The sequence below is a fragment of the Stylophora pistillata genome, chromosome 3, assembly GCF_964205215.1.
Source record: "Stylophora pistillata chromosome 3, jaStyPist1.2, whole genome shotgun sequence".
Taxonomy (NCBI): Eukaryota; Metazoa; Cnidaria; class Anthozoa; order Scleractinia; family Pocilloporidae; genus Stylophora; species Stylophora pistillata.
In genome coordinates this window covers 18,140,756-18,153,631 of record NC_142521.1, presented here as the reverse complement: position 1 = coordinate 18,153,631, position 12,876 = coordinate 18,140,756, and the positions used below count along the sequence as shown (strand labels likewise).

General features: G+C 38.5%; 1 protein-coding gene across 1 annotated transcript in view; it reads right to left on the bottom strand.

Moving 5' to 3' along the window:
• LOC111343063 (dynein axonemal heavy chain 5) overlaps positions 1 to 12,444 on the bottom strand; it is a 50,970-nt gene extending 38,526 nt beyond the window's left edge. Inside the window, exons 1-14 of the mRNA XM_088752034.1 lie at positions 12,106 to 12,444; positions 10,468 to 10,602; positions 9,758 to 9,845; positions 8,700 to 8,863; positions 7,904 to 8,081; positions 7,038 to 7,213; positions 5,611 to 5,787; positions 5,263 to 5,376; positions 4,701 to 4,808; positions 3,352 to 3,798; positions 2,824 to 2,909; positions 1,684 to 2,011; positions 1,231 to 1,437; positions 415 to 732 (exon numbers count right to left, since the gene is read on the bottom strand). Coding sequence (XP_088608160.1) covers positions 415 to 732; positions 1,231 to 1,437; positions 1,684 to 2,011; positions 2,824 to 2,909; positions 3,352 to 3,798; positions 4,701 to 4,808; positions 5,263 to 5,376; positions 5,611 to 5,787; positions 7,038 to 7,213; positions 7,904 to 8,081; positions 8,700 to 8,863; positions 9,758 to 9,845; positions 10,468 to 10,602; positions 12,106 to 12,270 — 2,691 coding nt within the window. The 5' untranslated portion in view covers positions 12,271 to 12,444. The remainder of the gene's footprint in view (positions 1 to 414; positions 733 to 1,230; positions 1,438 to 1,683; positions 2,012 to 2,823; positions 2,910 to 3,351; positions 3,799 to 4,700; positions 4,809 to 5,262; positions 5,377 to 5,610; positions 5,788 to 7,037; positions 7,214 to 7,903; positions 8,082 to 8,699; positions 8,864 to 9,757; positions 9,846 to 10,467; positions 10,603 to 12,105) is intronic.
• Between the last annotated feature and the right edge of the window lie 432 nt (positions 12,445 to 12,876).

Below are 12,876 nucleotides of genomic sequence, written 5' to 3'. Positions count from 1 at the left end.
ATCATCAATCAATCAGTCAATCGATCGATCGATCTTTATGAATACTCTTGAGAAATAGGATTACATGTTTGATCGCCCGAATGCGAGTACTCCTAAAAAGGACTTTGTTCATAGCAATGACTGAACTTTTGACAACTCGAGCGGAGGTTATTGCAAGCCGAGAGTGACAAAAGCCAGATTAGTGAAGACTGATTTGTTTGTTATGTCGAGATCTTAATGGTTGCAAGTCTCAAGTAGCATAAAGTGGTCGTGATTAGTCAGTTTTGATCCGTTGGTAAAGTTGAGTGGTTCCGTTGGTTGCGCTTGCTGCGTTTAAAGATAATTGTACATTAATTTACTTTTCAACTGAAATGGCTAGGGGAGATAAAAACTGGCGCACTCTCTCTCGAACTCGTACTCTTCATACTTGCTCACCTCGGTATTTTTTAGAAACCTTTCTACAGTCCAAGGAGCATCGCTCGGTAACTCACAAAGTAGCGTGTTACTCATCTCTTGCAAAACAGCTTCTATTCTGAACTTAACCAAATCATTGGCTCGATCGATCAGCAGCTCTAGTCCCTTTAGAGCATCATAAACACTGTCCATATAAACATCCAGACTGAGAGATGTCCAGTTGAGCATGGTTAACCCGGGCTCGATTGCTGCATCTACTTTGGCCAGATGAGGCGACATAAGGGGTTTGAATGCTGGAGGTATCCTTCCAAGAACCCGAACACTCTCTGATAACAGCAGCTATACAAAGTGGAAACAAAGCTCAAGTTTCACTTGGTTCTGGTTGAAAATCAATGACAAGTTTTAGTGAAGGATAAGCTAGAAGATACTTGTCTGTTCTGCTCCCTAACCTTTGACCTTTAGACGATAGGACAAATTACAGAGACGACTACCTCAGTCTCAAAAGCTAGCCTCGAGTATTCTTCTAGAAATCATCTCGGTTTCTGTTAGCTGAAGGATTTGGTTAGATTTCCCTTACAGTTTGCCGGTAACAAATTCATTTCCTGCACGGTGAGAGCCATTGTGAGAATGAAAAGAGTCTTATTGTCCATGAATACAAAACAAATACCCTGGTCAAAGATCGTAATCCGACTTCTTGATTCCGAATCCAAAAACGAACTGAAAATTTGATGGCCGGTCCCGTCAAAAGTACCCGCTTTTCTAGCCCTGATCGTCGCATTTATGTGGTTTCACTGTTATACCTTTTATTGACTACCCTCCTGGAAGCATTTTCTTTACCTGTAATCTGTTGTAGTTCTTTTTAATCGTTTGTCTCTTTTGGAGCAGGGTCTGGGCACCAAATGGAATGTCCAAGCCCAAGCGCATCATACACTCGGATTCCCGGATGAGGGTTAGAATTTGAGGATCAAAGTTCACGAAGAGTTCTTTTGTTTCAGGGTGGCGTACGAGGAGGGAGGCTTGGAGACCAGACTTTGCCACTTCGACCTGTTATGAGGAAGACGATAACAATAATTTCACGAACTGTCAACGGTATGAAAATAATAAAAGATTCACCATTTAAAAAATAATTTTAAAAGAAACAAAACAACAACTTTTTTCATGACTTGTCAAGGAAACTTTTACATGGTTTACGTAACTTTCTACTCCGGCAATTTTTTACCGTAATGTCTCCACCAAGTATCAAGCATAAAAAACCAAAAGACCAGCGAGCTAGAAATTTGTCCCTCTTACCTGCTTCATCCATGCCTGATGGTATAACACCTCAAATTCTAACAACACTTTAGCAAGTTTGTTATAGCTCTTAATGGTCTTCTTAGCCTCAGGCGTCTGCAGAATTGTGGGATACTTTTGAAACATTTCCATCGGTTCTTGAATCCTTCTGTACATTTGTCGAGCCCAGGCTATCTTGCCTGCTATTGGCGGTAGATCCCAGGCCACCGGTGGATCGTTGCGGTGTCTCTGGTAAATCTTCTGTATGGTGTCAATGTCGCGGCCATAATACATCAGGATTCGCTCGTATTTCTCCTGAATCGTGTCTTTTAAGCTGTCCAGGGAAAGTCTACGAGAAAACGTGAAGAAAGAAAACACAAGAACTAAGGAAACATGTTTTTCACATCATTACAAGCGTGAGGACATGGAAAAAAATCTGACTTCCGATGAGAAACTGAACCCAGACCCCTGAGCGCCTCGACGCTCTACTAGTAAGCTACACAGAACTCTAAGGTAGCTGAAAAATGGTATGTTGACACTTTATCGCAGACGGACTGGTAAAAATCTGAGTTCACCGTAAGAATTCTCACTTCAGATTCCTTGATTTCGTGGCTGGAAACACTGCCAACTGAGCGAACTACTGAGAACTCTTTGGTCAGCGAGACCATGTTCCACTTCTTATGTGCTAAACAGACTGCATACCGCAAGGTCAGCAAAGTCGATAGAAATGTACAGAAGGTAAATTAGATGTCAACTCGGTCGACGAATAAGGACAGAGGATTTAAGAGTATGTATCGCTGACGTGCAAATAACTGCTAATGCACGACAACAACGAGTCACCCTGGCAAAACCTTTCCTTTTCCCAAGATGGCATAGTAGCGAATACAGCAATCTGAATTTTTCTTCGCGCTGATCTCTACCAATGGTCAAGGTACTGTTTCCATGAGTTTTTTCATTTTGTATTAATAAAAGAAACTCTAATTTGAAAGTGATTTCCTAGGTGCAGCGTTTTCCAAGACCTTCATCACGACTTCCCAGCTGGCAAAAAAATAGTACCTCTCATGTGGAAATAAACTTGTAAAAGTTTAAGGTAAGAGTACTGCTTTAAGAATACTTGAGAAAGTAAGGGTTCTTGATCAGGTTTAATTTCTTATCTCTTACCTCTCAAATTTCCTTATCAGTCTCAAGGCACGTTGGGTCGAAGGAATCCGATCAAAGGAGTTGTCCATGAAAATCTGCAGTTGAACCTGTTCAAAGTTTACAAACATTACAAACATTACAATTTGACGATTAAAATATAAAATATACATGGAATCCTATAAATAGATCTAGACTATTAAAACTATGTTCTTTCATTCTAATCCAAAAGGTGAGGATAGAGTTCAAGTAAGGTGGGGAGATCATTCTCGGGAAAACAGGCGACCCCCATACGGGCATGCAGGATTAAATACACCCGAGATCAATGTCAGATCTTGTGTTTTTTTTCCAAATACTTGTCTCAAAAAATTGCCATAGCAAGTTGCATGTGAAATTACCGTGGACCCAGGTTGTAAATAGTCATTTTGTCGAAATTACTGTTACTGAAAGCTTTGTGCTTGCGCCTCAAAGAAAAAAATATTTAGTTTTCTTCGCTCGTTTATTTGCTGCAACTTACATTGGGTAGATATTTTTTCTTTAACATCACTGTACCTGCAGATCGTTAATTTGTCTTTTGAACTCCTCAAAATCGGCATCAAAGTCCATCTTCCGATAATCCAGCAAGTCGTATGGTTTCTTCTTCATGGTGGTGACAATTAAAACAAATTTGTTCCAAAGTTGTTCCATGCCTTCTATCCTCGATTCTCCGAGACATGAGAACGCTTTCATCGTGTCCAACATATCAATGATCTTGTGCAGTCGCCGTGAGAACGTGTTACTTTTGCCAAAAATGTACATTTCGCTGAACTCGAATTGTCTTTCCTCCGAATTTTGCTCGAGTCGCTGTTTTGTCTTCTGGAAACATCTTTGATATTCTTCGTTTAATCGAATACAGTTTTTCAGTTTTTCGATAAGTTCCTCCTGTTGATATTCCCACACTGTCTTGTACCCATGCTCCGTTATGTAGTTTTTGCACGCGGTGATCATTTGATTGGTGACCTGAAAGAAGAGAAAAAAAAAAAACAGAGCAATTCGCAATTGAGTACCGGAATCAACGAAGCGCCCTCACTCTGGAAGATTCGCAACTTCTCCTCAATCAGACGTTTAAAGCTAAAACCATCCATGACCTGGGCATTCGCAATTTCCCGTACTTTCAGGCGGCCTTACGCATAAACTCTTAATACTCAATTTTGAGCGCTTTCTGATGTTTACTTCTGTTTTGATTGGCGGTTGTTTTTTTATATGAAATTTTAGAAGCTTTTTTTTGGTGCGGGACAGAGGAGGAGTTCTGAATCTCCATGAAGAAGCGAACCTCAGACCACAGGATTCGGGTTCGATGCTCAACAACTGTCAACAGAGACTCTCGATGGTTAGCTATACCACAAAAAGGTTCACATGTGACACACTTTCTACATACTCCTAGTTTATTCTAGGGCCAGCAATGTCGAAAGCATCATGTTCGTAAAGAGAGCAAGACAAATCATGGATTTAAAATCTTTCTTAAGGGAGATTTTGTTGGATAAGCCCTCTGCACTCGTTTAAAAAGGCCACCTCGCATCAAAGTTGTCACTGACTTTCAAAATATGACGACCAAATGCATTAACCCTTCACATTCTAAACCGTTGATCAGGGCAATTGCAGTTTCCGCGGTCTATCATTACAAACAACCCCTATCTCCTGTGAGCAAAGACAACATCTGAAGTAGAGATAATCATTTATTCCCACCCTTTAGATGATAATATGTGTTTACGACGACTGCTCATATCCTACATGTGCTGGCATACCCAAAATAAAAAGGTTTTGCAACGAGGCTCTTGCCGACTAAATTGTCAATTTTCAAACAACAGTGCGGCGGGTCTGAAGCGGGGAAATCGTCACTTCACTTTTCCTTGAACACTTACTTTAACAAATAAAGCCGTCATCCTTTCAGACGTGTTGTAATATCTTGAATAGCTGTTAATCATGCGAATGGCGTTTATTAGTCCAGGAATCCCGTCCATCATACCAACCTAACAAATACAAAAATATAAGACACGAAAGTAAATTATCATGCTCAGTTCAAACGTGAATTTTTTTTAAACTGAACTTAAATACCTGTTTGGTCGACTCAAATAATAAAATCAGCCGGTTGATTCTAACGTAGAACTTAGCTGATTAGTTGGAGTTGTGTTTTATAAAAAGGTGCAAAAAATTTATACCAGGTCCCCCATTAGAAGCAACAGATGAATCGTCTAACATTTTAATTCGAATTCGCTGCTCTGTCGTACTTCCTATACCGACAACTTGAGCTCAGTTCTTGGATGGATTCTTTAGATATATCGAACTGAGTTGATTCAAATATCTTTCTGTTCATGTACTTGCATAATAAATGAAAGAATTGAGTTTGGTACATCTGAGTACAATAAAAAGGTCGAAATTCGAACTGCGCCTCAGTTGCCGCATGACACAATGGTAGTTACTTACCGGATCACTGTTGTAAAGTGGGTCACAGAATTTCTCCAGTGTGTAGAGGAATTTCACATTGTCTTTGGCTTCATTGGCGTAATCTGTTATTCTGCTGTCAATATCTCGCCAAGTCTGTGAAAAAAAAAAATGTGACAGTTTTTCAATTTCATAGGATGACAAATTATGTGAAAAGCATATATCTTTCTGAAGATCAGAATTTATGCTTGTCGGATTTGTAAAGTTGGTTGAAGATAAAAGCAGATAGCTTTAGTTAACACTTTGGTAGGAAATGCAATAGATCAGTTCTTGGATCATGTGAAGCAAATCAGCGAAATGAGGTAAAATATTTGAAAGTATTCCACAAACCTTTAGGAGTTTAGATTTGGCTGCGTGGAGAACTCCAACAACTGCTTTACATTCTGTTCCCTTGATCTGATCCAGCAGCGAGTTAAACTTTGCCATTCTTTTCTTCCAGTGATCAAGTTCTGCTTTGGGGCCGACGTCATCAGCCTCTTTCCTCATTTGCTCACTCTCTGCCAAAACCTGGAAAGAAAGAAAAAAACCAAGCCTTGAGCTTAAACGTACACGCATAAGCCCACTGAGGTTCAGGGTTGTGCTGCCAGCTGATGGGAATTTTCCTTATACAGAAGCGTTAAGTGCACAATTAGGGCGAGAAACTTGCATCTTGCTTCCTTGGTCGGTGCATAACTTATTTGATCTTGGAAAGGACAATTTTTAAAACTCAATTATTTTCATTCATACCAACAAAGTAAAAGTATTTTCAAGTTGCGAGATCCTATTCAACGAGTCAATCGCTCAAGTGCTCATGATTAAAATATAAAACGCTAGACGTATCTTTGAGGTCATATTTACGTGGATTGCCCCCGTTAAGACTAAAATCATAGCCTTAAGTTTTCTGATTTTAGCACAGGAGAATTAGACCCAAAAAGGGGCCCACAAACCTTTCACTCACAAATAATTTATATATAAAGAATACACACCACCTTTACATAACAATTTTCGTGTCTACGAATAAAAATATCTTGATTTCACTCCACCTCAAGTCTGAGTCCTTCTCTTCCTTTTCTTACACGTAATGAGAAAACAGGCGCTATTTCAGCCTTAGCTGAAACATTTTGAAAACATTCTTCAGTTAAGTGAAATAAGCTTAAACACGAAGGCGCGCTATATAAGGAAGTCTTCCCTGGGAAAACCTAGGCTCATTTGACGTGTGCAGGTCAAATTTAAATGCTGGTAGACGACAAAAGGAGCTAATGAGATATCTATTGTTTACTTCCACCAGCATGGTGGCAATGAGGTAACGTGCGAACAACTTACTTCGATCTCAAATTTACCGCCACAAATAAAGACAGTTTCCATTGGAGAAAGGAAATACAAATCTCAAAAATTCTTGTATTGTGATGAAGATATAAAACAATTTTGAGGAATGCGCCCGCTGTTCACCGCTTTGGAGTAGCTGTAGCTCAAGCTGACTTGACTCTAAGAGTTCTACATCACAAGACGGTTAACTGACAAATGGTCCAGTGGGACCTAAGGCTCCTTTTATAGCGCGATTTCGTGTTTAAACCGATCCGAGAAGAGACAGGGTGTTACTTAGCACCTGATTGCACTTTCCCTGAAACTTCGAAGGTTAGAGGGGAGAGAGCCGACTAGAGATGAGGCTGTGTCAGAACCCTTCGGAAATCTTCAGCAGTCTTTTAGAAAAGACCGGCTCCTCAAGAAAGAAGTTCACATCTTTCTCTGAAAAATACTTGCCAGGAATACACACGTACCTGCTCGATCTGTTTTATCCAAGCCGTAACAATCTCTTCAATCTGCTCAAGTGTTTCACTGGAGCTAGCAGCTGCTATGTAATCGGTAGGAGAACTTATCCTAGTCAGATCAATGCTGTCACACTCCTTAAGGCTCACCGCATCATCTAAACTGGCCTTTGCACTGGACAGTATACCTAAACAATAAAGTGAACAAGAGTTTAAGATAAAGTACAAACTTAAAGGAAATTGGTTAAATGGTGTTATTGATTATTTCGTGGTGAGTTGAAAGCCAATCGAAGTGGGCTTAACTAGTTCTCCGTACCTGCTTAAGTGGGGTTATTTAGCTTACAATAACGGATTTAACACCTCACAACCATAAATAGCTGTGAAACAGATGTCATTTTAACCGATTCGCGCTTAATCACAGAAATGACGTCAAAATCGTCAGCAAAATCGCTGTGCACTTGGTTGAAAAAATACGAAGGGTACAAACACTTTTATTCATTGATTGACCCAACAACAAGCGACAACTTTTTAGTCCGGGCTAATTGTGCTACGTGATATGACAGCATATCATCATTCATTGTACCTACTCAAACCCATTGCACAATGGCTATCAACCAAAACACAACCCAGCAAAAAGGCGACAAGAATAAAGAAAGATATAACCTACAGCATATCATTTGATGAACAATTAATTATCAGAACGATAACTGTAACAAAAAGAAATGTTTAGCAAATCGTAAAGAGTATTTCTACTGAGATAAATAAGATCAGCTCGGAGTGAAAGCTGGGTTCATGTCATGGTTAATTGACGGTATATGCCAGCTGATAGCATTTACACGCGCCATCGATCACCCAGAACTATTCCTTCATCAACCTACCCACAAAATTGTCCAGTTGGTTCATGAATCCGTTTCGTACACTTGCACCATGTTTGTCTGATAAATCACCCCAGTTGGAACTCTTAGATAGGGCAGGAATGTAGATATCCGCGAGTAATCTCTCAACTGATTGAAGAACGCCAACACCACGAGTATCCAACAAACCAAACGTTGTTTCCTGAGTTAAAACATAATTAGAAAACTCATAAGCACTGTCTGTATACACTCAATACTTTTTTTGGCTGACAAAGGGAAATAGAAGAGGAGGGGGCAGGTTCATTGACACCAAAAATGAATTTGAATTTTTTTTTTCTTTACTGATACAACTGATAAGTAACAGCAGTGGCAGATCCAAGGGGAGGGTGGGGGAGGGGGTCTCCAACCTCTTCCCATCAGGCCTATGGGCTATTTTAGTACTTTTTCTGACACCAGAACGCTTTCAATAACAGGATCCCCAGTTACTACCCAATAGGAAAAGACATGTAATTAAAATCTACCTGAAATGTATTCAGCTTATTTAGGCTTTGGTGTAAAGTGAAGTTTAGAAACCTCCCATCAAAAATCCTTAGATCCCCCCCCCCCCAACCAGTACCCCAACAAGTATAACAGCTGCTTGATTAAGTGACTAACAAATGGACAGATGGATACATACAGAAAAATGGATTTTTTTTTCTTTCTAGAAATGAAACCATTGGTACAGTGTAAGAGGAAAGGCACTCCTGTTCCTTTTGAATGGACATCTTCCTCAGAAAAAAAAAAATACCAAATGGGAATGATCCGATTTCAGTAACATTACCTGGCTGATGTTTGCCATTGTAAGAGCTTTTGTGGGATTAATTCTGATGAAGAAGACACATGCTCCTGTGAGCTGCATATCCTTTGTGTCTGTGATAAACACTTTGGGTTTGGTTTTTATGTTGGTTGCTTGAGCTCCACCAGGTCCTAGTCTGACATGTTCAACTGAAATCAAGTAAATGAGTCAAAATTAGAATTATAGTAAAATTGAAGTTTGTATAGTTTGCTATGCTGACAATAATTGTCTTTATTGATTCAGTCATGGGATGAAAAAATATACCCCTCTCACAGCTAGGTTACATGTATATTTAAAAATTAGTAGATAAAAATAGGAGTTCTTCACTTGATCCTTGTTTAATTTCAGCCACTGACTAGAGTTGTGTCTTAGATTGTATTCCATGACCTTCAGTTTAGGTATGAGGTTTCTCAGAGAATATTTCTTTTGTTATTTTATCTTGTTGGAATTATCCAACCAATTTAAGAGCCAATTTAATTTGGTGGAGTGCATTTTCAACCATTAGCCAATGAGAGCCAGCTGTATACATTACTTGGGGTTTACCATAACGGCATTAAATGCCGTTATGGTAAACCCCAAATGATGATGATGAAGAACATTGCCCTACTGATGAGTACACGTACTATTATGATGCAAGTGTGACTGTAGTGGTAATGAAGACCATGACTGATCATAAACACATTCATGTAGTTCACAGAAAAAAATTGACTTGTGGTTCCCACAACATAAAATCAATATCACCTTACAAAAGTGCTTCAAATGACATGGAAATTTGTGCAGAGATGGAGATCTCAAAAGTCAAATTTGTCAAATGAAAGTTTGGAGAGCAACTAAAGGAGTGCAATTCAATAACATTAGAGAATGAATAAAAAACTACATTGATCAGCCAATTCTGCATTAAAATAGAGAAAAAAAAAGATATGTACCAGACAGTAGTAAACTAGGAAAATTAAGGATTACCAAAACTAATCAACACAAATTATCATAAGTTAGAGAAAGCCTTCCTTATTGCTTCATATAGCAATCTCATGCTTATAACCTACCCGCATCTGGTAAACTTTCCACTTCTTGAAAATAAAATACAATCTTTGAAAGACCATCTGCCTTGAAAAAATCCTCCATGGTTTCAATCTGTAAGCAGATTTTGTTTGCCCCAATGATCAATGTGAAAACATTTTCACGGTAATGTCTCAGTCTAACTTAAATACTGGTATATACTGAGGTCTTTCCATTGATAAACAGATAATGATATTAGAATTCAATACTTGTGGAGGCATATGAGAATGAAAGTAAAAAGAAGGTCAGAAGAGTACAAAAGTATAATTTCTGGTGACAATAAGGTCACTGGGGAATTTGAGGTTTTGATTTCAACATTTGCATCTTCAAAAAAAAAAAAAAAATGCCATAACACATGTTTAACCAAATTTGTGCTATTCTGATGGTACCACTTTAAACCTTTTTAACTCCCAAGATCTGATTGTTACAGTAATTCTCTCTTGTTAATTCTCCTCTCTAACTGCTACTTAGTGAGTAACAGAACTTGGTGTTAGATAGCAACTTCTGTATAGACCTGATAAGGTTGAGTATTCTCATAACTTGTTTGCTGGATAATGTATGGATATTATAGGGAGAAGTTACTTTTTGATCACCTCTGGGAGTTGAAGAGTCAATGGGTCTCATCCAAATAATTATTTAATAGATAACCAAAGAGCCATATCAAATGTTACACAATTAATGCACACTATACACATACCTGATTGCCTTCCAGTAAAGATTCTGTGACTTCATCATTTGTTAACCCAAGGGTACTGCCAACTGTACTCATCACATATTCATGTCTAAAATCAATCATAGACCGCTTTGCTTCTCTCTCCTCCCTTGCCTTTTGCTATTTGAAGTGCACAAAAAAACTATGTTTAGAGTTTATTGCTCATCATTCGTCCCCTGTAGTACCAGACCTTTAATCATATTGAATTTGTTATGAGTCCCTTGAAAATTTTTCGTTGCATCAGCATAATTCATTGTGCAAATTAATGCATATACAATTGCTTCTAGATATAAATGGGTGGAAATCAATGTAACCTCAAACTGTCAAAAACTTGTCATTTCTATCTTGTTCAGTTTGTATGCTGGTCCTCAGCAGATGGTTGATCGCAATGATATCTTAATGTAGTACTATTTTCAAAACGGAATTATTTAACAATTATTCCACGAGCGCGCGTTGGATATGAGATGATAGATAGCCAACTCGGCGCTACGCGCCTCGTTGGCTATAATCATCTTATATCCAACAAGTGCGAGTGGAATAATTGTTTTATTAAAAACGTTAAATTAAATTATTAAATTTCATTAAATTTTTAGCTCTCTTTTAATTTTAAGCTGACACGTATGCTTACCATATTTGTAGATTATGGTATTGGCTGATATACCATAATGGCTAAACCAATAAAAAGTCTTGAATTGCATTATCCAATGATCTAGTGCATTATCACAGCAGTTGTAGGTTTAAAAATGTCACTAAACCTTCAAAAAACATCCTAAAATTTCGATTCTGTTTATTCCTCGACCCTGCTATTTTCTCTGCCATACAAATATTAACGAGATATGTATGATCCTTGTACAAATTCGGTTAATATTTCAGAGTCCACGAACAATCACACGAGTCCATTGGCAAACACTACTTTTATCGTCAGCTGCTCCAACAATCTCTAACATGTGACGTCATTACACAACTTGCAGACCATTGCAACACCAAGAGTCAAACGAAACCTTCAAATCAGAAATTAAAAATTTCCCGGTACAACCGATCGATCTCTTGAGTTCTAAGTAGATAGTGGATAAAGTCTTGGAAGCTTTAAAAACCGCATATTGCAACTCTTGCTCAAGATCAGCTCTGCATCGTTTTGCACATCATATTGTAACGATCTCTCCCGATAACTTATTGTACGTCTATGAGGAAACTTAAAATGAATTGTGCCATGTTTGATCATTCATCGTAAATCTACCAACTGTTAAAAGCTCCATTCCTTGTGGCATGATTTACAAAATGCCGACAATACACCTTAACGCCGCAGACAACTGAAAGCTTTCAGCAGAAATTTTATTACTGTAAGCCCTTCATGTTTTTTATAACATTGCGCAGAAGTTCCAGAGTTCCCTTAAGAATCATTGCGAATACTCTCAAATACAGACCGATCGTCCATACCTCAGCGTCAAAACAATGAGATTAGATTTCTAAACCAAGCCTTGAATGGCACAAGAAAAGAAAATGCTTTCGCATTCCTAAAGCACTAAGAAGTCATGATCGAAATTAATGGCGTGACACTAGTCTAACCTCAGGATGTAATAAACATTTTGCCTTTTAGGTGCGCAGATTGAAGTAATAGCTAACCTGCTTTTCCTTTATCGACTCTGTTGGACCCAAAGCCTGCAATCGTGAAGCTTTCTTCTGCTCTCTTTCCGCCGTTGAAGGCTTCTGCTGCTTACGCGAACGATGTCTTCCCCCTCGACTGTGAGGCAGTGGATTAGTAGTACTCGATGTAGGTTGTTCCGCCATTTTAGTTGTAACTTGTTCGGGTAATTTTCTTTCACCCTAAATCATTCTTGGTTACCAGAACTCCTACTTTGATTCGAGATGTTCTCAATTTGTTCACGAGTCGTCTTATCTTAATCCCCCAATTTTTTTGTTTTCACTGTGTTTAGTCACTTCAAGCCATCATCTGCGGCTGACTTATAATTTCCATGGAAGCAGCTATTGATTCTCATAAACAAAATAAATGATGCATGAAGGCCTGTGATTGGCTGGAAAAATAATTAGCTCTAAACTGACATAGAGGCGATGAAAAGAGGCTGCAAAGTAAGAGAAAAAGACAAAGCGAAACCCGTTATGTCAATTATCGCAATAAGCACCAAAAGCCATTTATATATTATTCGGTTTAACATAGAACATAAGCTAGTCGCGATCGGCCACTGATATATATGAAAGCCTTCGTTTGCAAACACTGACAATGTTTCCTCTAAAAAACAGAGAACTGCAGCAGTGGCCTAGAGTAAATTGAAAATTAATTTTAATTTTTTTCGCCTTCTTTCGATAATTAACATTGTTGTTTTAATAACATTTTGCTGATATCTTTGTTTTTTTAGTCCGTCGCAAGCTGCCGGG